Genomic DNA, 26,248 nt, shown 5'->3' on the forward strand with positions numbered 1-26,248 from the left:
AAAAAATAATAGAGGAAATCTATGAAAAGAAAAAGTGACTACATTGTAACACTCAACATTGTTTATACTTTTATTTAAATTTTAGAGATAACAAAAACTATCGCAGTGTTATATTTCAATTTAAAGAGGAAATTCTGAGGAATAAAACAAAATAAAAATTAAAATGAAAAAATATATATTTTGAACGTTTTAATGATGTTGCACCCTAGGCTGTTTCTTCCAAGAAATTTTAAACAAAAACCAAGCCATTGCGATTTATGAAGCCACCTAAATATATTTAGTGATCTTTGTAACGCAGGCAAAAAGATCAATAAAATAAATACTATTAACACTATCCTCGTACCGAAAATGTTTGAGGACTTCTGATTGCCAAAAACCAAATGTCGACAAAAACAACTAGTATCAAAGATAAGGCTAAATCACCACACAGAATAACAGTATATTAAATATATTTATTCTCTTATCGAAAAAATCATATTGTATACAAATTCATATAAAAGGACATTCACAATGTCCGGCAGTACAAATATATATAGTGAAAACTACTTATACAGTCTACGTAAATTCTTTACAAAACTGTCAATATATTAAATCTTATCTGAATAAATACCTAGAGTTTGTACATGTCGCGACCTTTTCTCTGTATATACAAGTTGCGTGGTATACTGACTAGGGATAGAAGCACCCTTCCCTAACAGTTATGGTAACATTTTATGATTTTCATTTTCAATTGTACTTAATTCCATGCGAATGTTCAATTCTTACAAAGTACTTTGCTGTTCGGTAGCTTACAAAACAATTCCTTTCACTTCAGTATAGCTTGGATTCATCTGTGTAGAGCAAAACTTCTAAATTTGTAATTTGAAAATATTGTGGAATTAATGGTGATCGTGTGTAAGCTCTTTTTAGAATTGGTTACTTTTTATCTAAACAATCATATCCTCGAAGGCATACATTCTAAAATTGTATAATTTTACCACTAAGCTAATAAAAGGCATAACCTTTTGACGACTTTACTTAAGTGAGGGAGGAACCAGAAGACGCTGTCTTTATAAATGAAAACAATCCGTTATACGAAACTTTTTAAAAGTATTTAGCGATTCATACATAAATCATACGACATAGAAAATGTCATTGCTAAGGACATACCAACGCAATTATTCTTTTCAAAAATCCATCGATACAAACAAAACAGTTACCAACATGTAAAAATGGGTCAACCAGTCAGTGAATAACACAATACACCAAGACTATATCACAGAGCTATAAAGCTATCATTCCAACAAAACTAAGAATACATTAAAACTACGTAAAAACAGAACATTAAAATTAGTTTTCATACACATTTTTGTCCATTCAATTGTCATAGGGAACATATTACCTGATCGTATTTTAGTTACCTGGCTACCATAAGCCATGTTAAGTTTAATCTTTTTATAAAATAAAAATAGGAACAAATTTGAATTTTTAGAGAGCACAAGAGAGCAAATTAGATCCAACTTTAACTATAATAATTTTAAAAGTGAAGTAGAATGTAGTAAACACTTGAAAAGCTAACAAAAATATAACAGCAATCAAATTTAACAAGGTGTCAGAATTTTACCGTAATTAAAGGGCTCTAGAAAGTACAAGTTTTAAAGAATAGAACAACAAACTAAAACCACTAAAGATATATAACAAGCTAGGGACAATTCTTTAAAATTTGTACACACTATTTAAAATTTGTGGAAGAACTATATGACTATTGTAAACTTACATTAAGGTAATTAATAATAAAGCGGCATTGACAATTACATTTGTCGGAATTCAATCCCAAGATCTAATTAAAAACATTCGATATAGATGTTTACTTCACAGTTTGATTACTACAGTACAAAGAACATGCTTAAGAAACAAGAAAGAAATTCCGAATACATTTTAATGTAGCCTTTTATAGTTGTTCTAAAATATTTTAATTTGACATATTTTGTATTAAAAGTACACCACTGGTTATCTGTATTAAACTCTTTATTATAACTTCTTGATTTGCAATGGCAGCAACTTAAGTTCCAAAGTTTTCTTGTGGGCAACCAACAAGATTAATCAGAAATAATTTTTAATATTTTTCTACCCTTTCTTAAAACCACTGATGTTTCTGAATGTCTGAAATCAGATAGATATATACTTCAATAAACAATAAAATCCAACATGAAAAATAAAATCCAATAAAATTTTTTGCACTTGTAATTATAAAAGTTAAATCAATTTTGGATGTTATGATTTACTTATCTATTCTAGAGATGAAAATAAATTAAAATACACTTTGCTACAAGTGTTTATTTAGAATTATGGAATTATTTCCTTTTTTTAATTTAATCAATCTCACAATATCCCTGGGAAATCTGTGTATACTTGAGTAGCAGCTGTTGGGATTGATTCCTCTCAAATTTCCAGTTCGTCTAATTAAGTTGCTGCTAAGAGGTCACTTTCCCCGCCAGGTTTTGATTTGTCGGTTAAGGGCCCAGTATAATACATTAGGCGACTGCTTTCGCCAAATGGTGGGTGGGCTCAACCGGATTTCACTCAATCACGAATGTTGATCTAGATATGTTTATGTGGTTAATTTGTTTACGGCTTTTTGAAAGGTGATATCACTGAAAAAATTTAAGAAATTTGACGCTCTATTTTACTTACCGAATGTAATTTTGTCTTCTATAGTTATTTGGGAAATACTTTTCTTAATTAAAATGCATACTGTATACATTTGATAAGTGGTAGATTCAATGTTGAGAGATTTTAGGTAAAGTTATCGTTTTATTTTAAGCCTCATAGTGGTTCTCGATACTGTATTAACAACAAATATTTTTATTCATTTAAGTATGTACTTGATCGAAGACATTTTGGTGCATATAGGATCAGCTTTGCTCAGAACTGGAAAACCCCTATTTTATTAACTTATATACTCTGACAAAAGTAACGGAAATGCTGCTTACCAAGTTAAAGAACATTTAGTATATGCCTACCCTAAATTGCTGAACACATGTGAAAATATATTATTGAGCACTAAAGTTGCTCTGGCAGGATTTAAACTTAGAGTAAGGACAGTGGAAGAAGAAATAGAACTTGGTAACTTAAATAAAATACGATAAAATGGTACAAATCGTAAGTCTGTATGCACACTCCTCGGGATGACTAGCACTCGCTCTCTGACCCATGAAGGTCTCAAGTGTTGTTGGTCCCTGCCACCTCCACACGGTCCCCATCCTCCCGGTGACTATCTGTTGGTGACCCAGGGCCTTCCTTCATAGGTGAGGCCGGCGGTAAAAACGAACCCATGCTAGACGTCGAGGAACGCGAAGAAAAGTTATCTTTGTCACTGCTACTCAAACTGTCTCTTTGTTTCCGCCCGTCCACGTCCTCTTGCGGGTGCGAATGGCCGAACCCGTAACTAGGTGGCGGTACGATTGTTCTGTGAATCATCGTCATATTTTCTTCCGCACTCACTTTACGCATGAAGGACCGCATTTCTTCGAAGTAGCCTTCTTCTCCGATCATCCGCGGTCTGCAGTTGGGATGCACGACCGAGGGACTTCTCCCTCCGCCGTTCCTGTCGTCCATGATCGTCGGACCGTCCGCGTCATGTTTCTTCAGGTGGCGGTCTAGGTTGGTCTGTTGACCGAAACACCGATCGCACAACTGACACTTGAACGGTTTCTCCTTATTGTGAATATTCCTAACATGGCGTTGTAGGTTGGATGAGATACTGAAGGAGCGTTCGCAATACTTGCACTTGTATGGCTGCTCGCCCGTGTGCGTTCTCAGATGCCTCGTCAGATTAGCCGATCGAGGGAACACCTTGCCACAGAACTTGCACGCGTACCGGTCCTTGTTGAGCTTGCCCCCGACACCCGACGCCACCTCTGGGTAAGGCTTCGGTGAGGAGTTTTGCAGTGCCGGGTGCTGAGCACGCATCACGTCGAAGTGAGGAGAGGTCGGGGGTGGAGCCGGGTGGCCGTTGAGCAGCGACGGGTTGGGGAAGAGGTAAGAACGGCCGTGGTGGTAACCCGGCGGACTAGCGGTCGAATAGGGAATAGGTAACCTGGGAACTTTGTCTACCCCTCGGTACATCTCCAACATCATGGGGTGGATCGGTTGAGGAGGAAATAGTACGGGATAGGAATTCAACGCTCTAGGGCTATGAACCTCCGGACTAGGGTTTCTATCTCGAACTCTCAGTTGGAGTTCAGCGTCTTTTTCAGAGGGAGACATAGGACCATTCTCGATTGGAGAAGGAGTCCGAAGAATCAAATTCTGATTTTCATCTTCCATGTCCCTCCTGAGTGTCAACTTCTTATGGTCGACTCTGAGATCCAAGGGCTGGTCGTCATCCCTATCACCGGCGGGTCCTGGGGGAGGTCTACCCGCTGGAGACATGTGGGGCCCGGAGGACCTCGTATTTCTCGACAGGTCAAAAGGCATCTCGTCAGCAGGCTGGTCATCTTGGGGCTCGGGCACTCTGATAGACAGAGGGTAGACGGCCGCTTGCTTGGGCGAACTGTGGCCACTAGTAGGCAACACCATCTTGCGGGGGCTCGAGTCCTTCTCTCGCATAGTGGGCTGCGACAGGCGAGGGTAGTAGCTGTACCAAGCCGTCGCTGTGTCCACTACACTCATCACTTTATGTCACGCCAGCACCCTGTAACAAACCATCACATACTTAGTACAAACATAAAACCATCTATGAATGCATAGCATACTACCAAGTTAAGGTCTGATTAGCAAAACAAAACGACATCAAGTATGCATAGTAAATCGACAATCTACAGTACAAACGTGTCGGATAACTAAAACATATCGAGCACGAGGAAAGGAATTTAGCAATTACGAAATTAAGGGAGGGCCGCAGCAGGCTAGTAGCCCGGGAGCACTGTCCGCCCACAACCTATATGACCCACTGGAGTATTGTCTGGCCTGTAATCACGTCCTTATCTCAAATCTCGGTTTGAAAGAAACGTGTAATCGTCAGAACAGGTTCTACTGATAAGAAGACTCGGGGGCATCATTGCAAACACTATATTTCAACTTTCCTCACTCTTGGCACCAGTATATCTTATTGTTTCTCCGGTTTCGTCATCTCAAACCGATCAAAATGTCAGCCAGAGATTTCTTTTGTATGTAGTAGTGTTAATAATTTTTATGTAATTGAAATTTGGATCTATATCTGCATTGTGTTTTATCTAATAAAAGTTTTACTTTACGAATGTTATAGTGGCTTAAGTGGAACAAATATGATAATCGAAGGTATTTACTTCGTCCTTCGAGTGTTTGCGCGAACACACTGTACCTTCCGGCTAAGCAGGCGCAATAGTAACCATGAACTATAGAGTGCAATTTATACAAGTAGACGGGGTGATTCTACCTTATAACCATCATACTACCATTATTGGTAATTTTCCCACCGGGTAAAGTTCATTGAATGTACTTACATCTATAACGTGGTGTAAATTGTCTTTAGATTGGATAAAATATAGTTAACGCAGCGAACACCAAGGTTAGCCACGGATTTGAATGAAATACAATTGTATGAAGATTACTAGCACAATTTACACCTACACAACCCTTAGCTATTGTTGTGTTTACAATACAAAACAGTGTACTAGTTTTCAGGTTGTAATTACATCTGACATAAACAGTTATTTGTCTACTGCTCCACTGCAGACGTGAAACATGGATTAGTTTAAATCTACATTCGTTTACTTCTTTGACCATTTAACACCTTTAAACAGCAAACTTGTCCTAAAACTCAAATCTGACAATATTTTATAGCCTATAAATCATTTCTCCAACCAAAATGAAGAAGACAACTTTCAAGCGCTGGTCATCAATCTGAACCAGATGCCTGATTGGTTGATAACAGAGGAAATAATCGCACAAATATCAACGCACCATGACATTGTGATAAACGCCTGCCACGGCGCATCCTAGCGTATAATGTTAGTGTAGGAGTGAATTAGTGAGTGTCCCATCACTATGACGCACGACGTATATGATTTGCGTACATCCACACGTACGAGTACAACGTCGCGGATATGATCAACTCGACAGATGCGCAAATCGTTTTTACTGTGGAGAAAGATTATGTCGTAAGAGTGAAATATAGTCGGATGGTATGAATAAGATTTAGTGCCTGTTGTAGGTTTCTCAGCACTCCTACATCGTAAGATGGATTAATGATTGGTAACAGTGGAAAAAATTGTAATTGACGGTTTTGTTTAGATTAACGAAATCGTCAAACAAACGAATCTTTAGATATTTACATCTAGTTAAAGATTCTCATGTAAAAATTCTAATTTAACTCCAATTAGCTTTTTTCTTTGTTAATTTTGACGCCAGCAAAATTTCGTAAATTAATTTTTGCCAAGTATATTTTAAAATCATTTGGTTCAAATTTCTTAAACTTCTATAGACATGCGGGGGTATTAATTCCGACCCTCCACTGAAGTGCGAGACACTAGCCTATCAACAAACCCCTCGTTAGTACATGTATTATTGATATTGTATTTAGTTCTCAAACGGTATAAAATGTACAAGTGTATTTATTTTAGAAGGTTTTTTAATTTATCATTGTCATTGTATAATGATGTTTTGTTTTTCTATTAAACATCGTAGATAAAAATCAGAAATATAATCCCAGACAATTTTCTTGCCATCACTAAAATCTATGACACAAATCAGGAGTTATCAATTTTACCTTGTAATTTTAATTTCCTTGGTGTTACAAGATGGGCTCAGGAGTTTTCAACACAATGTTGGCTGGGTACGTAAGATAGTTGGAAGAGATGGGAGTGGGTGTTCGGCTTCTGATGTGAAACCACGTCCATTACTTCAACACAATGCTCAATCCCCGGCCAAAGGTCACTAACAGATCGTAATCAATTGAAGGAGCGACGAGCGACGAGTGATAGGAACGACCTGGTATTTCACTTATCCTATCTCTCATCTGATAATCGTCTCTAGGATCGTACGAACGTCAATTACGACCGTTTGTTTACCGGTCGAGTGTAAAAGCCGTTATAGTTACTAGATCGTCCGCCACTCTCTGTAGAAATGATGAGTCAGTGTAAAGTGTATGGAATGGGTGCGTTGGTGATTTGGTTATTAAAAATAAAACAAGAGGTGTTTTGGTGATTTATTGTAAAAAAGGTTTTTTGAGCTTGTGGTTTATTATACATTCCTTCGGTATTCTACAAACAGGTCGTAGTGTCGATACAGTATATTTTATAACTAGAGCGTAAAGTGATTCTTTTCGATCCGAGCCTAAGTTTACTAGCCGAAAATGTGGTCGGAAAATTAGGGTAGGAAATACACATTTCCCGTGTGATGAACTATATTTTTCGTCATATTACAACATTATTTAGTAAACTATGTTAGGAAATATTCCTCACTAGCTTACTATGTAAACGGCGCATTAGGCTACTGATTTATTTGGTTTTCATGTAAATAGTTTTAACACGAAAATTAACTAAAACCTATGAGATGAGCTGTAAACATTAAGTTTTTGACGATTAATTCAGGTTTTAAATATTTTCGTGGGTTTGAAAACACAATGACTTGATTAATGTGGGTCAAATCAAATTAAATTAATGTCATCCTTGATTTAAATATATCCTGGTTCATGAGTGCAGGTTCAATTTTAAAATGTTTACAGCATTTTTTTATTTGTTAATGTCCCCGTCGGAATTTTCCAACGTTTGCATTCAAACAGTTCAAATTAACATACCTGATTATTTCAATGTAGCGCTGAAGCCGTTCAATATATAACTGTTGTATAGTCAACAGCATGAATTGGGCAATGTACTTCCATTCCATGCACTCTATATTATTATTGTCCATGATAAATAAAGTAGTCCAACTTCTTAATTGAATAATCTCTTAATCCGTATTTAATACAACTAATTAAACAGACAATCTTTTAAATTATGCCCTTGAGCATATTTCTCGTCCATATTTGCCACAAGATTCAATTAAACAAAATTTCACTACCGGTTTATGAAAATCCATTATTCAGCTCAACATAGGACCACGCGACTAATTACTTCCAAATTAGAATGCAAACTGACACGAAAGGAACGTACTCTCCCGACGGGGCGAAGCAACTTTTTCACCCGGCAAAAAGCGGACCAACAAACAGATGGATCCAGGCTAGGAAATGTCACTGGCTCATTACGCTGGCTTTGCGTAAGTACGAGTCTCAGATGACCTTTCCACGTATTAACACATCACACATTCTAGATCAGAATTGCTCCCCGTTGTAATTGCCACATACACTGATATATACGGACGACGAGTTGGCGCACGCCACGTCCTATTAGGGGATTCTTCGCTCATTATCCTCGGTATGTTGATTGGGAAGCCTAGTTGCAGGCGCCGCCGGCAGATGGGGCATCATCCAGTTTCCGGGTACGGGAAAGGAAGCGAGACAATCGGGATTCTGCCCGTACTCGGCGGCGCAATGAAACAGATGTTACGGTCGCGCCGCGTGCGGTAGCTTCTTCGGAGTGAAATCGGCCAATCAGCTGACTCGCACTGCAACAAAATGTATTGACGTGTATAGTAATAGTAACATGTGGTCTAGTTAAACTCACCCATGCTCAATACAATAGGTGTGTAAAGAATATGCAATGGTCGGGCATTCGACATAGAAAGTCGAAAATTTGAGGACTTTAGGACCGACATCGAACCCGTTGCTTTAACAACAAAGTCCGAGACACCAATCACAATGCTAGCAACACACCTATCCCGAGTATGTAAGGATGTTGCATAGCGCAAGTAAATATAATGTATGGTAACACTCTCCACGTCTATTGCTTTAACCACTCGAACCTCCGAAACTCCTTAGTGGCTAAATTGTTTGACCAAAACAAGGAAGCGCTAAGACAACTCGATCGGTCATTTTCTTGTCATTGTCTTGCGCAGAATCTGTTCCGTCTCATCTAATTTGGTAGAGAGTGGCGAGAAAGCGGTTTCCAAAATCACGGAGCGAGTGACAAGGGATTATGCCAGCTCGCCCCGGGGGAGGACCTCGTGCGTGTCGGGCGAGGAGACGGACGAGAGGAGAAATGGCATCTGGCGGATTAAGCAAACGGGAGTGTTGCGGGCGAAATTGTATCAGGTTAATTAATAAATCGTTGAAGAAATTTACTGAATCAACTTGGAAATAATTTGTTTTACGGGTTTTTTTAGGGTTGCCCCGAAAATTTAAACATCGTTGAGTGATTGGTGACCTAATTCTGTGAACTTAACTGTTGACAAAATTCACGATTCAATTAAAAGTAGGTAATTCCTACGGAATATAGAGTCGGTTGCTGTTTAGAGAAAGTTCACCTACCTTATAGTAAGCATCCAGTAAAGAAATTAGGTGAAATTAGGAATGATTTCTTAGCACTAGAAAGTAGGGTCAAATTTAACAATAAATTTCTTTGCATGGTTCTCAAATGGTTATCAGTATTATTAGGTATTTTAGGGTAGACCTATTAGGTGCCCGTTCACAAGCTCATATAGTGTCTTTATATAGTCATATATGTTACTCGTTACTTATATTGTATGTCTTTGATCGTGATCTCCCACCGACAGTTTCAAACGATCTTTCCTCCTAAAAATGGCTGCCACTTCATAACCCTCAGCGGGGCATAGTGAAACTGGATACGGGTTTAAATTGCGTGTCATTTTACGTGTAAAACGCAATAACAACGTGTCATATCGTATGGTGCCTCAGGTAATTGGTAGGACAGGCCCCCTGGCGGCGAACACGAGTTATAGTTATGCATGAAGAGTAGCAACAGCAGCAGCAGCAGTCGCTGAATATGCAGCGAACCCCGCGGCAGCAGACGGCGTAGCACGACAAAAAGACTCAACTTTGAAACTAGGCGCGGCCCACCTGAGCGCATAATTACATTTATATATGTACAGCGTAATCTGATCGTGGTTCGCGATTTTGCGATTCTCCACGGAATGTCAAGGTCGTTGTCCACACCTCGTGTTAGTCGTGTGTAGCGTGTCAAGACTAACGGCGTCGCACTCGAGCACTCATGATTTATCTACGCACTGCACTTTAATTAAAACTTATTCTCAACTGTTGTGAAATTTTTATGATTTGAAATATAATTGTAAATTTTAATTTGGATTCTTCATCATCTCAGAGCGTTGAGTCATATTGCATTAAACACTTTGAGACACTTTGAACATTGATAGCCTTTCCACCTATTCTTTCAAGTACCTCAAATTAATTAAGTATACGCCGATTAGGTATATTTGTGATGTACTGAATCATGTTACACGCACAAGCCCGAGGCTTATGTGAAAGAGTATATCAAGGCCAAAAGAAACCGCCAACCTCTTAAAAAAAAACTCATTGTAAACAATTGCATACTCCGAAAACTATAAAAATCACTTTACACAACAGTTGATAAACTTCGTTATTGGCCAGTGATATATTCTTAGCACCCATATAAAAATATGTTGGCAAATCATCCCCCAGCCGTAAATAGTGTCATTGCGTTCAGTAAGCTCTATAGTTCATCGCATAAACACGTGCAGAGCGCACGACGTGTAGACAGAAGAAGCGTGGCCCTAGCGTTGACCCTTGTGGGACCCCGCAACATACATTAACAGTGCTAGACACGGCGCCTCAGCATCGTTACCAACGTACTCGTGTACTCCACGTAAATGACTCACACTACACTCTTCACTACCGTGTTAATTGCCAACCTTTACCTCGTATATATACCGAGCTTTACGCTCAGCAATGCGACCGTGTCTGGCTACTTCGATAAACTAGACTCTCGCGATAAACCAGACCGGCTCTTGCGGTTGCTTCCTCACTGTGCGACTGTTTATCAAACTAGTTTACGTCTGGAGATATCTGGGCTTGTGATACAAATGTTTTAGCATGCGACAGCTAACTGATAGCTAGGAAATGTAATTGCGTCGTTTTGATTGGTGCGTTGAAATGTTATGGGTATCTCTGTAGTCGGGTTTCCTTATTAGGAGATACGCTTTTTCAAGTTACCTACCTTGGTTTGGGCGTTTTTTTACAGAATGGATTTAAATGATGATAACAAAACATCCCTCTATTCTATAAACCACCCTTAATGGATTAGATTTAGTGTGGAATTTGTTTTTAATCTCATTCTAAAGATTAGGTTGTGTGAGCTGCATTTGTTTCGCAACAAAATATCAGTGAAGTGTATCGGGTGTCGACCACTCGAGTCTGGATTGTGCAAACGCTTATTTGAGCGTGAAAATCATTGAGTCACCGACTCATGACACCACTTCACCACATCACTTATTCACACTTCACCTCTGCATCGACCGACGGAAGCTGATGTGGGTCAAAGCGAGGTAATGGTCTCTGTTTACTGTTTACTATCGTATGATTTATTAGTTTGTTCTTTGATAAGCTATTTGTTTGTTTTGTACGGACTGGCATGTGAGTAAAGGAAAACGTGACTTTTGTTTTTGTTTCTTATGAAGTCAAATCAAAGTTTACTTCGCAAGGAAATAATACCGGTGAATACAACCAGAATAATAATTCTTACATTAGAAATAGTATATTTCCACAAATTTTACAACTATCTGCTATAACACTAGTTAATTTGCTGTCTTTTGAAGCAGTATTATACATTCAGTTTGGAGTTTATGAGAAACCTGAAAACAAATAACCCCCAAATTCTCAAAGAAAATCGTGTGTAATATTTCGCCCGCAAACGAGACAGCCTGTCCTCATCCCAGTTAAAATTCCACCGATTCCACCGAATTCGGACTTATTATTCCACCGAGCTCTAAATACGGAGCCAAATCATGCCCTTAGAAGGAACGAGGAATGCGGTCTCTGTGTGAAATATTCCCGACGGCGTCAAGGCCGGCAGACGATCACAAGGTACAAAGGATCGCGAACGTAGAGTCATCCTCGTAATCTGGCCCGATTAATCACAGAAGAAGAGCAAGAGTGAGGCAACACTTGCACAATGGCGGTAATTAAGTACACATCATATTTCCCACCGAAGATGTTCCCAGCGTCATCTCCTTACGTCAGGTGGAGCTCCCACGCCCTACATTCCCACAAAGTTTCGAAAACAGAACAAATAGGGGATGTGCCGAGGCGCCTCTTCCGCCGATACCGATACGAGTTGCGCACTTCAATTCTCGGACGCTCCCGCGCTATTGGCCTCATTTAGGTTTTGAAACTTCCGTTCCGTAGTGTATGATTTAAAATTTATTGTTGATGCGGAAAATTATGAGGTAAGATAAGTTGTGCAACTACTCCCCGGTAGAGGTGATTTCAATCATATGTGTAGATTATAGGATAAATAATATGTACACACTTGCATACTTTTAAATTCACTTATTTATTATTATTATTATTTTTTTTTTATTTACTTTTAAATTCATATGAGTTTATATAAATGTCCAATGACATCTCACAAACATATTAATTTAGTTATGCCGTACACTAGTACTAATACGGGATGATAGATTTACATGAATGAGGTAAACTGTAATTTAAATTTCTGGAACCATCAATGAGAGAACTCAATAACGAACGAGATAGATCTACGTAAATAAGGTTTGTTTACTAAAAATTTCGAAAAATCATTGACAATTTCTTGCTTTGATTTATCTTTTATAGCACGTTCTTTAGAATTATCCTTAAAAAATACCCTTTTCTTTAACTCCTAGGTCTTTTCATCTTCGTTCTTACAATTCTGAGAATATTACAGTAGTAAATTTTGTCAACCATTTCTGCAAACTGCTGACATTTTGCAACCCAAGTGTTGCTACCCGTTTAAGCATGTTCACAATAAAAAACTAAGTTCTTAAACAATTTTTAAAATGTTAATGTAACGCTGGTATACAAGGTGGATTTCAGGCGTATTTCGTCGTATTCCATCATTCCCTGCTGGTGGGAAGACACAGTAATTGTAACGATTACATAAACACTTCCCCGGACACTTCCTACACCCCGAGCAGATCACTTCCGTAGTTTCCGGTCGTCGCGTCGCTTGTCCCGGGGCGCGGACACCCGCCGTCACGAAATTCGGCACCACAATAGCCAAGATAATTACCACCGCCTAGGAGAAGAAAGTTGGCCACGCGCCGAGACCAAACACTCGTTGTAAATAAGCCTTCATTATCGCGAATCCTCGCGACGGCCACAGGTTATTACATTATGTAAGTAAAGCGAACCGAGACACAAGAAGAGCAATTATGACCACAATGAGCTCTTGGTAAACACAGGGGAAAGTAACTGCTTCTGTGAAGACTCGATGGACGTGTGGATTGGAACTGAATGTCCAGTTGTCAAGGAGTGAAGGTCGTTGACAGAGATGTGCGTAGGAAATTCTTTTTCCGTTAAATCGCAACTACAACCACTACATTTCTCTGTTCTATAGGCTAAAATAATAAGCTGGAGACACGGAAAACCACTGTGAATTCTAAAGATTAAGTGTGTCTGCTGGTCTTTCCGGGGAAAATCGTCGTGATGATTCAAGGATTTTCGTAAACTGTAGTTAAGTTTTTAAATTGTGTTGCTCTTGCATTTTCTCGTATTTGTGATGGCGGAGTAATTTTGACAATCCACACTCATCTAGATAACAGCTAGACGTTTTTCATCAAACTAAAAAATCAATTTTGGGAGCAGAATAACAAAAGTAAACTATTTAAAAATTTTGATTCTGTGAGTAAATTAGTGTAAAAATATGTAGAATGTCGAAGGGTATCATCACAAAGGTTGGACGTGCTCTTTTTACTCTAGCTCGTTTTCCAAACCCAAACCTTATGCTAGTCCAACAATAGGTCATTTAAAAAAGAGTCACTTTATGCATTAGCGATGAATTCTACTACTTGCACGTTTGTCTATTAGAAACTATACACGCAACACAAAACTGGATAACCCTGTACGGGAATTTATCTACGAATTTAAATCAATACAGTCGATATCAAACCGGGTCGGGAATTAACTGACCTCACAGTAGTTTCCAGCGGAGTCTCCATTACTACCACAATTATGAACGGTCCGCAGCGATGGCTATCAGATAGGTTATGTCCGAGGTGGTAGCGGTCCCCATAAACCACACAGCGGACGACACGCACCGCACGCCACGCCAGTAGCGGAATTGATTCTATAGATAATCAGTGATGGAGATTATGTGAAAACATAGTGTGAGAAAAATTTACACCGATTGATAGTCACCGAAAGAATGCGATGACTTGTATATTGTTTATTGTGAATATTAACAGCGAATAATTTATGACATAGGCGATGATTTTTGTCAATTATTCAAAAGAAATGTTCGAAAAAATATAAATCACTATCTGGTATGGTAGTCCTTTGATTATGTCAATGTTCTCCTTCGTTGGTTTTGTGTATGTTCAAAATCTTATGATTTTTCCGATGTTTGCAACGATGATGCAAATTCACACTGCTTTTGACGTTCAATCCCTCTCATACCCAAACAAGCCATATGTCTTTTGCAACAAATTTAGCTACTGGTAGTGAACAACTTTGAGCAGTCAGCAAACTATTTTGGGGCTCAAGGTCCAATGCCACTTTGCATGTGTGTAGGCCTCCAAGGAACAGTTTTTACCCAGCTTTTGTTTCTTGGCGAGAATGTTCATTTACTCTTCGTGTATTGATGATGCGTGTTGACCAATGAACTGTGAAATGGCCAGGACGTTGTACATGTAATTTCTTCTGTGCCTGTTAAAGGCTCGTGAGTATTGAGCGAGCTGAGCAAGATCATGAGGGGTCAGCTCGGAGCTCCTTTTATCTCAGAATTGATCGTATAGTAGCCACTTTCTCTAGTCTGTGTTCTTCCTCAATACATGTGAACAGGATTTACTTCTGGAAAACTTGTTATCATCAACATTGGAAATTTAAGTAGTGATGCATACAAATATTCTACAAAATTCTTCTAGCTTGGAAGAGTGACTTGCGAAAGAAGTCCGCAGTTTCATCTTACCAGGTAGAACGACTAGCGACTAGTGAGTGGACTCTAGTTGCAGGATGTGTTCGGTGTCCTAGAGTCATACGTTCTTGGCACTCCTTAGACATCGCGTGTTAGAGAGATCTTCATCCTCGCACGCTTCGTAGAGTCCTGGCCTCACAACCACCTGTTACCAGTCTCTGTTACATTCAGGCCGGAGGCTGAGCCATGAGACGGCAACAACTTTGAATCAAGTCACATTTCATGGTTGATTTATGATCTGGTATCCTTACGACGACTGATTGAAAAACTTTATTTTTTGTAATGACTAGTTAATAGATTAATATATTCCAATGCAAAGAGTATATTCAATCCAACAGTTTTTTGCTATGATGGTCAAACCTTTGAATTATTTAGGATTTTTGTGATCCGTCCAAAATGGGATTTTATTAAAACAGTTAATAACACTTGAGCACTGGTTTGATTTGAGCCATCTGACTGGATCATATCACTTTGTCAATGATTGACTATAAGCATGAAATTGGGCATAAGTAAGGAGTTTAACTATTATGATGATCACTGTTTCGAAAAAATCCTTGAAACGGACCGAAACCACGGTAGTATCATGACATAACCAGCGGTGTAGCGTGGATGATGGGGTAGTCTGGTCACTGGAGCATCTGATCATCGAATCAGCAACGGCGCTTGATCGTGACAAGGACGAATCAACAGGAAGTGGCACTCGTAATTTATTTTGTATTGTTATATGTTGCTTGGAAAGAGGATTTACTTTCTCCGTTTTCCGGTTGTAAATAAACATAACAAACGCACATTAGTTGTTTACGAGTATTTAACACCCTATTGAGACAACCATAATGAGGAAGTCATCTCTAAGGATAACAGTCCAAACCTGAACCGCACCGAATGGAGATTATCCATTCGGCAACTCTGTAAAAGCTGTTTAGCAAACTAAGAACGATCGATGCAAATCGGCCAATATACGATCGTGAGAAGGAACCGGCATTATAAATCCGATTGTTAAACGGTTAATTAAATCTTAGTTTAATCCTAGTTTATTAGCGCGGCTTCGATAAACCAGTTGAACGCCAGGCGAAAGCAGAAGCCCTCGTAAGTCAGTGGGTAACCCGCCACATTTCAATAATATTAATGGACAGCATCAAACGGCTGGCAGAATCGCTCTTTGAAATGGCCGACGTTCATCAAGGAACGTCCAGAGTCTACAAATTATAAGGATATTGGGAGCCAGGAGCTCTTTACCGTGACTTATGGCCTACTGACAATGCCTGTAACGAAGTCCTCTGCCCACCGGATTAGTCTAATTTGAATACGCAGATTGGCGTTTCCTGTCTTCTGTGCGCTCTAGGGTTACCTATTTGCATACTGTTTTCTGTTCTAATGGGCGAGGAAGGTCAAGGAAGTGTCTTACTAGTTGCGAAACACCATCTGCTGTAATAAGCTTTCCTCAACTCCAGATCTTGGTACAATGAATGAATTAATCACTCGTGAGTTGTCTACGAGGTAATAAACACATACATAGAAGACACAGAGTATCAAAATTTTATGATTAAAACCTGCCAAACTATTCAAAAGGAGAGCTTTATTAACGGCAATTTATTTGTTTGTTTGAAATGTAAATTTCCTTGGTAGGCTTCCTATGACTGATATATTTTAACCACTGTCCGAGGATTAGTAAGTTTTTTTTCGATCAAGATTTACAATATTTACGGTTTATCTTAGCAAATTGATGTAACGTTACAAAAAACTTTTTACCATTCATAATTTGCACGATAAAGAAGAAAGAAAATAAGTTGAAACTTTAAGTGATTATAAAAAAAAAACGTTTCGTAAGTTAATAAACATGTCTTACAGTTCGTCACGAATTCTTTTACTTATGGTTAGACATTTTTTCAAATCATGGTTGAATTAGCATAAACATTTATTTTATACATCAAATCCTAAGAGTTCAGTTCTAAGAGTAACTATGTCTGAAATAAAATATACACAGGATAAATAAAACCAGACCACATTGAAGTTTGGAAGCCACGTACTGTGGTGGAACAGCACGCGCGAGATCCTGTCCACTCGACACTGACCTTTTAACATGTGGGTCGCCACCATGATCTCACAGTAAATGGGTAACGACAGCATCACGTTGTTGGACAATAGCATTATCAGGTAGTTTGCTGTAAGGTCAATCCAACTATTGTATACTGAAGGGACTTTGCATCGGGACTTCATGACTACCACTCGTTAAAGTCTCCAAATCATTTTGGTTTCGTATGAAGAAATACATGAGTATCAACAGTAAAACAATCAAATGTTTCAACTATTGTATACTAAAGGGACTTTGCATCGGGACTTCATGACTACCACTCGTTCAAGTCTCCAAATCATTTTGGTTTCGTATGAAGAGCTACATGAGTTTCAACAGTAAAACAATCAAATGTTTCAACTATTGTATACTGAAGGGACTTTGCATCGGGACTTCATGACTACCACTCGTTCAAGTCTCCAAATCATTTAGGTTTCGTTTCGTATGAACTGCTACATGAGTATCAACAGTAAAACAGTCAAAGGTTCCATCAGCTGTATACTGAAGGGACTTTGCATCGGGATTTCATGACAACCACTCGTTCAAGTCTCCAAATGATTTAGGTTTCGTATTAGGTGCTACTTGAGTATGGACAGAAAATCAATCAAAGTTTCCATCTGCTGTATACTGAAAGGACTTTACATCGGGTTTCACGACTACCACTCGTTCAAGTCTCCAAATCATTTTAGGTTTCGTATGAAGCGCTAAATGAGTATGAACAGAAAAACAATCAATGGTTCCAGCTATTTTATACTGAAGGGACTTTGAATCGGGACTTCATGACTACCACTGGTTCAAGTCTCCAAATAATTTTGTTTTGTATGAAGCGCTACATGAGTAACAACAGTAAAACAATCAAATGTTTTAACTATTGTATACTGAAGGGACTTTGCATCGGGATTTCATGACTACTACTCGTTCAAGTCTCTAAATCATTTAGGTTTCGGATGAAGCGCTATATGATTATGAACAGAAAAACAATCAATGGTTCCAGCTATTGTATACAGAAGGGACTTTGCGTCAAGACTTCATGACAACCACTTGTTCAAGTCTCCAAATCATTTAGTTTTCGTATGAAGCGCTTCATGAGTATGAAGAGAAAAACAACCAATGGTTCCAGCTATTGTATACTGAAGGGACTTTGCATCGGGATTTCATGACTACTACTCGTTCAAGTCTCTAAATCATTTAGGTTTCGTATGAATAGCTACGTGGGTATCAACAGTAAAACAATTAAAGTTTCTAATTATGGTATACTGTACTGAAATAACTCTGCGTCGTGACCTCCACTCGACCAATTTTTTAATTAATTTAGGTTTTACTTGAAAACGTACATGAGTGCCCAAAATAGAACAGTTAAAAAAGCCAAACGTTTATTGTATACTAAGACTATTTTTAATCGAGACTTCATGTCTACCACCCATTCAAGTCTCCAAAAAGGTTTTTTAAAAAAAAACACTAAAATCAATTAAAATTTCCAACTATGGTTGTATATCAAAAGTTTTTTACATAAAATATTTATTACTACCACTCATTTAAGTTTTCGAAATCCCTAGGGTTGGATCTGAGCGCCCTATAGATTTTTTATTGCATAAATGTGTAAAAAATACAGATAGATTTGATTATGATCGTCGCAATCAAAATATGTACAAGCATTTATCTTGGAAAAAATATTTACGCCACCGGAAATTTCCCAATAATGTATGCAGGGAACGAAATATGTTCAATAAGACACTTATTTGGATTTAAATATTTTCTTATAAGGTTTTGAATACTTTTCACGGGGCACTGTGAATATGAGGGTAAATCAGTTGAACGCTACAGAAAAAGTAAATACTGAGCTAATATTTTCAACTTTTAGCTGCCATTACGATACACGGTGCTTTATACAGCAAACACCTACATTCATCTTCGATTTCCTAGAGGTTGTCACAATTTGCAACAATGATATAGCAATTAATCCTAAGATTTTAATCCACTCCCAACCTTCCTCAACGATGAAATTCATTATGCCTGACGTGCAGCTGATTGCATCACCTAGGCTCTAGACCCACCAATCAGAGCATCGCCTATACTTAGCTACACTCGCGGATTATGGATGTCCTCGGTTTCACGTACCCGTTAGATATTATCTCCAATTATTCCAGTTGTACGTCGGAGCGGTTCGGACCAGTTTTTACCGCGAGAAACTCCCGCGAGCGTCGCTCTTCCCGGCATGTCCTAACGAGGACTTGTTATTGCTCATGGACGCAATTAAAGTTCTTCATTACCTATCTGGTCACCCTCGTCACCCCGTCACCTCTCCGCATCATCTTGTCACCTCTGCCCACCATAATTGCCATATTGTCAGGATAATATCGCAGAAGCTCACGTTTAGACCCTGATCTCACCCCAGCTCATCTCACACATGCGGCTCGCGACCTTTGACTCGCTCCTCGCTGTTGAAATCGAGTTGAAGCAACGTTTGTGTTTTTGAAGATTTATTTGCTGACGTGCAGAAAGAAGTAGGCTACTAGGCCTACTGTACAACATTTGAAAACTTGTGGAATTGGATTAGCTGTAACAATAAGACTTTGAGCTGTTCAACAGATTGTTGAAATTAAAGCGTAAAATATATATTTATTTCTGTGCTATGGTTTTGACTCTCTTGCTTTGAAGGAAAAGTTTGGAATAGGGTTGCAAAATTAGAACTTTTCTCCGTCAGTCAAGGAATGCTATTTTAAACACGTTCAAATTCTTTGAATAGATTGGAGATGGAACCTGTCCCTTTTATCAATGATGAAAGCGTTGTTTCTAATATAAAATGTTTTTGTTCGTTATTTGTTTTTATTAAAAACAATTTTGAAGTTTAGTATTTTCTTACGTAGACACCTCTAGGCTATTACAGGAATATTATACATTGTCACATGGTTACTTTTGACTCTTATACATATCGTATCTACACATCGTACATTACTTGATAATTGTAATGCTGCACAACAGCACCGCTTGTGTAAAGCCAAGTACAATAATATTCCTCACCAGACCGTCACATCCAGTGTTTATGGTAATGACGAGTTAACTGAGCATGACTGATAACAAACTTAGAGTTAGCACGCGTAACAGAAAACATTAACAGCATTTACCCGCTAGCTATTACTGTTCTGCAAACTGAACACTGTTTATGCAGCACGCTACCGACCATTTAAACATTGTATCCCGAGTTGTTTGAACGGCAGCAATCTTTTAGACCTGTTTCTCTAATTGGTATGCAGCGTTTAGGTAACGACTCGTGGAAAATATTTACGCTATATGGTGGTAGTAGATAAAATATTACAAAATGTCAAAAGTTTACATCGTTGAAAAATATTTTTGGATAAATATCTGTATGAAGTTATTTATTTAATTTGTATTAAAAATCAAATGTTTGCTTTGATTTGAATTAATAAGTTAGTCAGTATACTATTTATTTTTATTTTTACCTAGTAATAGAAATACCGTTCAGATACATGAGTTCATCATACTATTAGACCATAATATTATGTAATTTGTTTAAAACTTCAACACTCAACAAATAAAACGTATTTAATTTGTTTTATTTATAAAACAACTACAAAGTATGTGTGTGTTTTATTTAACTACTATTGTATAAATGGTGTTACCGTGAATAAATAAATAAATAAATAAATAAATAAATAAATAAGGTCAAATATTCTTCTAACTTATAATATTGAACATCTTATAAATTATAAGGTAAACCATTTTCTTTTCTTCTATCGAATTTTAATATATTATTTAAAATGTCTACATTGTATATAGTGTCAGGTTGTGCTTGCATTTTTTATGATTAAGTAAATAATGTATGTTAGTTGGTTGTGAAGTTATTATCCGTTATATTGGACGATGTATGTTTACTTAGAATGAAGGCAGATTAATATCACATAGGCAATTATAAATGTGATCTAGGAGACAACTTGTGTAAAAAGTAGAAAGCAAATCACCTGTAGTTGTCAATATTTTATCGTACTTAAGCTGGGAACAGTGTGAAATTAACTAAGCTGGGGAGTTACGTGCAATTAATAAAGAACTTTGAATGGTTGGAGTCTCGAACATTGGATGCGGGGGTTGGATAACAGGTATATCCTCAAAACATTATTGGATTTGACTGCTTTCTCTTTGAAAGTTTCTATTAATTATTGAAAGACTTGGGTTGACACAAAAATAGTCCAGCTGACAAAACACTAACTTATAACTTGTAACTTTAGTCCTGCAAAACAGATCCAAATGCTAACATGCCAACGCAAACTAAGGCTAGTTTCTATTCTGTGCTCTCTGGGTACATGTACATATATTATAATTATTGTAGGGTACTATAATTTGTACTGTATTATTCCTTAGCTCATGTTCTCTTTCTTAGCTCACGACCTAAGCACCCGGAGTATAATCTTTACACTTTGCGGGCAACATTGTAGTGACAGTTGGCAGTAGGTAGGGCGTGCGCCGCACCAACGCTTGGTAATGTCCAGGACTAACAGGATTACATGTTCATTATCTGGTCTTGGACCACTCGCCTCCGTCCCATTGTCCGAACCAACACAACTTTCAATTAGTGATAAACTCGGCACAGGACGATAAATAATTGTAATCCTTGTAGTGTGTCCAGCTGCCTGTTGGTGTCTACCGCATAACGTGGAGATTGGGGACGGAATATGCAATGTAGTGATAACTTGGGTATAGAAGAGTCGAGGTTTCAGCCCCCGAGATCATGGGTTCTAACCCAGCCAATCACCGGTGGGTTAAGCTACGTGATAGTGGTACGTTGCTCTAATTATAAGCTGAAGTAATTCGTAAAATGGTTCCAGACTAGAGCCTAGGATGTAGAGAAGACACATGAAGATTTGAGGGGACGGAAAGAATTGATAATTAATCATCTTGGTATATCAATCAGTTGAGTCAGTGGTACAGTAAATAGAGCGAAAGAACTATTCCAATACAATAATGTTGTGGGCTCGCTACCCAAAGATGCCACTGATGTGTATAAGTTCTAATTATTTTTGTTCTTTATCAGCTTGCCCCTTTTGCTTAGTCCGTTTCTTGCACGGCCGAAAAGATTACTATTTGCTCGAATGTGGACGGGAAGATTCAAGGTTAAACGAGGTCACCGACCTCTAAAACAATTAATAAACTGGTAGTAGGCCTACCTGATTGTTGGTATGATTACGTTAACTCATCCTATCCTCTCCAAACCTACTTAAGTGCATTTTCAAATTCTAAATTTCAAGTACCTTTTGGAAAACTGATAATTTTGAGTCTGGATAAATCTAAAACTAAATATCGCATATATTACAGAATGGTAGCCGAGTAGGTATAGTGCTTGTCCTCTAATCTAAAGGCTGCAGGTTTCATTCTGATTGGCACTGATCCTGGATGTAGATGGCATTATTGTCATTGTGTTGTGAATTAAATTATGCTATCAAATTTTAATGTTCTAGGTTTTAGACTGTTCCTTAAAAAAAATTAGAAATATTGCATCAATATAAAAACAACTTAAGTATTTTGTCAAAATTAATTGTGCAAAGAATAACATTTTACAAATGCTAACCCAAAATTTTATTACAACTTTCTTAACTTTTGCAACCGCCTTACACACCTTACGAAGTATCGCGATTTCCATCAGCTAATCGAGCAGTACATTTACACTTCCTAAAGACATAAGCCTGCCTAGCACGCGATAGTGTTATCTTTATGTTCCAGCGGATATTATGAGCAATACAAGCCCACGTTGTTCGCAAACAGCCATATGTATGCGACGCGATGCTCGAATCGATTACAAGGAAGGTCGCTCAAGTTATGGTGTTTTGTTAATAATTAGAAATGTTGGATATATAGTCTCCACCAACGCTACAGCCCACGGTATTTATGCGGTGGCCATATGGTCTGCTAACTATACGGCTACCATAGAACTGACCACGTCCACTATGGTGTGCTTTATGGTGAACTGGTCAGCCGTAAAATTGTTCCCGGACACGTTAGGGAATTGGCGGGAGTTGTTATCAAAATGGTAGCAATATGTTTACAATTTTTTAAATCATCAATACTGAAGATAATCATCACGAATCCAAACTTGTATACAGTTGTACAATACCAATATGTAGTAACCTTGCGTAAGAACGTTCATCGAATTTTTATTGATACAAAAATACATATACTTATAAGGAAAAAACAACATTCCTAATACTATTGAAGTAATTTATTTAGTTTTTTTGTAAATTCATTCCGTTTTACCAAATTTATATAAACGAAACAAATTAATGATGGTTATTTAACTCAACTAAACAGCCAGACAGTTAAAAAAAACAAACTTAAAGTATATTAAAATGAAGAGTATATAAAAAAAATGAAAAGTATATTAAAATGAAAAGTTTAATTAACAAATTTTAGTTTTTTTCCAAAACACATTCCGTCAGTACCATTATTTTGTCTGACCCACTTCAAGTAGTGTGAACAAGGTTAAACTAGCTCACATGGACTTAAAATCTGGCCATAGTTAACACTAGTCGTTATATTTATTTTATTTTGCCAAGAGTTTCTTTGATCTAAGAGTAAAATACATCGACTACTTAACTGTTTTTCCCTCATAAAAAAAAATTCTTAAATCAACCCAATATTAATTTAATTTATTTTTGTTATTTAGTCATGTTACGTTGTATTTGTTTTAAAATTGATTGAATTTTTAAAACATTACACCTTCTAAAAATTTGAACAAAATAAATGTAATTTAAAGAAATGATTCTTTTTTATTTAATAATGGCATATACGTAGATTGATTGCTTAACAAATAGCCTACATATTTTAGCAGACTATAGCAAGACCTGTAGAGTTCTGTTAAACTATTTCGAACAAGATCGAAGTAACATAAAAATCACGATCGCGCCACTCATCCTACACTCATCACCATTCATACCTGGCTTAAAATACCTGCTTTCGTATGGTCACCATTTCAAATCGAGGTATTAAATAATTGAAAACAATGGTTCGGACCGTTCTCTTATAAAGGACACTAGAAAAATTGTAACTGACGTAAACACACACAGCTTATAACATACAAACACAATAAACATATACCCGTTACAATATCCATTACAATCATCCATTACAGACCTGGTGGCAAAGGTAGGAGAGGGAATTTTCATATAAAGTGGTGTGAGATACACTGTCGTTCCTTACAGATGTACACTACCAACTAGAAGTCGTACACACCGCGTACAGTCTATAAACTGCATTAACGGCCTATTGTGCCATAACAGTGGATACATAGAAAACCCATAGCGACCCAGACGTATTGGAATAGGCTAGATGGCAAGTGTACACGTCCACGATCCTATCTGCTGCCATGAGTTATCGCGAGGTCAAGAATTGTCCACAAGGATATCTGTGTTACGAAAAGGGTATCGCTATTGTTTTGTAATTCTGAGGAACACCATGATGGGAAAACGGAGTAGGCAGGGTAGATTTGGATTTGTGGGTATTAATAATTGTGCCAACAGACCTAAGTCAAGTAGTCTGGTATTCCTTGCGCCAAATACTCCACGGATCCACCTACGTTCCCACTAAGCCAAGTGGTGGCCCACTATGACTATATAACTGAGTAGGTTAGGTTAGGTTAGGTTGGGTGAGGTTAGGTTGACATGTAAACAAGGTCATTCCCTCTGCCGGAAACTCACCCTTAACTGGCTTGGGCTTGGCACAACTAAGGACATTTTTTTAGGACCCTTTGAGGGCTTGTCGTAATTAATGCACGACCCTTGCGGGCTGTCACCAAAATTGATTTACTATACATTTACTTTCTGGCATCGATACACCCTTATCTTAATCTTCACCATAATTAATGCATAAAATTAATTCACCTGAGAACTTCACGGACATTAACTGCATGTATTAAATCAGTAAGCATGCTTTCAATCTAAATACAAATTTATAAACGCCAATCAAACACACACCATTGTAGGGGCATCCTCCCACTTCCTGCTCTCGGATGAGGATGCTAGGACTCACAGGATTACCAGTAATTAGCAACTTGTCTGGAGATGTAGCTCAAGGTCCGACCAAGGCAATCAATTTTCATAAGCCGAAGGAAATGACGATTAGACGTAAAGTTGGCGCGATCTCGGGCGTGGTCGTCCTTGAGGCGCATCAGCTAAAGGTCCTGAGATGCGCAAAAGGTCCAGCGAGACCTGCGGCGTCCGGCATATGCGCCGAGACTGCTTTTTACCCACTGCTGGTTCGTTACGACACAATAGACGGGTTTGTTTCTTTTCTAGAAAATCCGCTTGGAAAAGTACACAACGTTCGGCAAAATTGAAAATAGCGTACCTATGCTATTTTAAAAATACTAAGGTATTAAGCTTGTCGATACAATGTTCAAAAGGAATTGTTGAATCAATTCTCATGAAATTTCGGGCATGACTTGATAATAGATTTTGATGATTAAAAATGCTTGTAGTTTGAATTTAACTGCGAGGATTGAATAATGTAAGATTAAATATTCTAATGTCAAATCATAAATATAATAAACCAAACTCCAAAAGAGAATGAACTAATTGGTAATGATTGGAGTTCTAAGAAAAATTTCGAACATCGTTGCATCACTATGAACCACCGCAAAAAATCAGGCCAAACAGTGAAAGAAAACGCCATAACTGGAATTTATCACCCCCCACGCAACAATAATTGCTCGATAAACAAAACTCGTCTAGTAATCATCAGGTACCGAACGACCTTGGAGTCCAGGGGGAGGGGTTGTGTGTCCTTGACAAGTGACCAATGAGTATCTCTCTCTTGCTGGAATATGGGAGGGGAGGGGTGTGCATTCCTCCTCTATAGGTCAAGGCAATATCCACATCTAAATTTCATAGTCTAGTCAGCCAGCTTCAGTTTCAATAATATATACTCATGAAATTAACGGCTTTCTGCGTACTCTAGAGTGCGGGATGTAGGTAAATGTACGATGGTCCAGGTGGATTTGGAGAAGAGGGTTGCTAAAGAGACCAACAGGTTGTGGGTGCTTAGGGTGATCCATCTTATTAGAAATAAAACAAGGCCGTATCATTGTAAATAAAATACCTCCATCGTGAAGAAGTTACTTTTATCACATATCAACTTAGACTATCTTTATGAAACGGCACTTCCAAAG

General features: G+C 38.0%; 1 protein-coding gene across 1 annotated transcript in view; it reads right to left on the reverse strand.

Moving 5' to 3' along the window:
• Positions 1 to 432: 432 nt before the first annotated feature.
• LOC128990303 (histone-lysine N-methyltransferase PRDM16-like) overlaps positions 433 to 26,248 on the reverse strand; it is a 64,861-nt gene continuing 39,045 nt past the window's right edge. Inside the window, exon 2 of the mRNA XM_054412632.1 lies at positions 433 to 4,675. Within this exon, the coding sequence (XP_054268607.1) occupies positions 3,202 to 4,653 (1,452 nt within the window). The 5' untranslated portion in view covers positions 4,654 to 4,675 and the 3' untranslated portion in view covers positions 433 to 3,201. The remainder of the gene's footprint in view (positions 4,676 to 26,248) is intronic.

The sequence above is a fragment of the Macrosteles quadrilineatus genome, unplaced genomic scaffold (assembly GCF_028750875.1).
Source record: "Macrosteles quadrilineatus isolate MER2022 unplaced genomic scaffold, UCM_ALF_1.0 Scaffold_3__2_contigs__length_128488019, whole genome shotgun sequence".
In the NCBI taxonomy this organism is placed as follows: Eukaryota; Metazoa; Arthropoda; class Insecta; order Hemiptera; family Cicadellidae; genus Macrosteles; species Macrosteles quadrilineatus.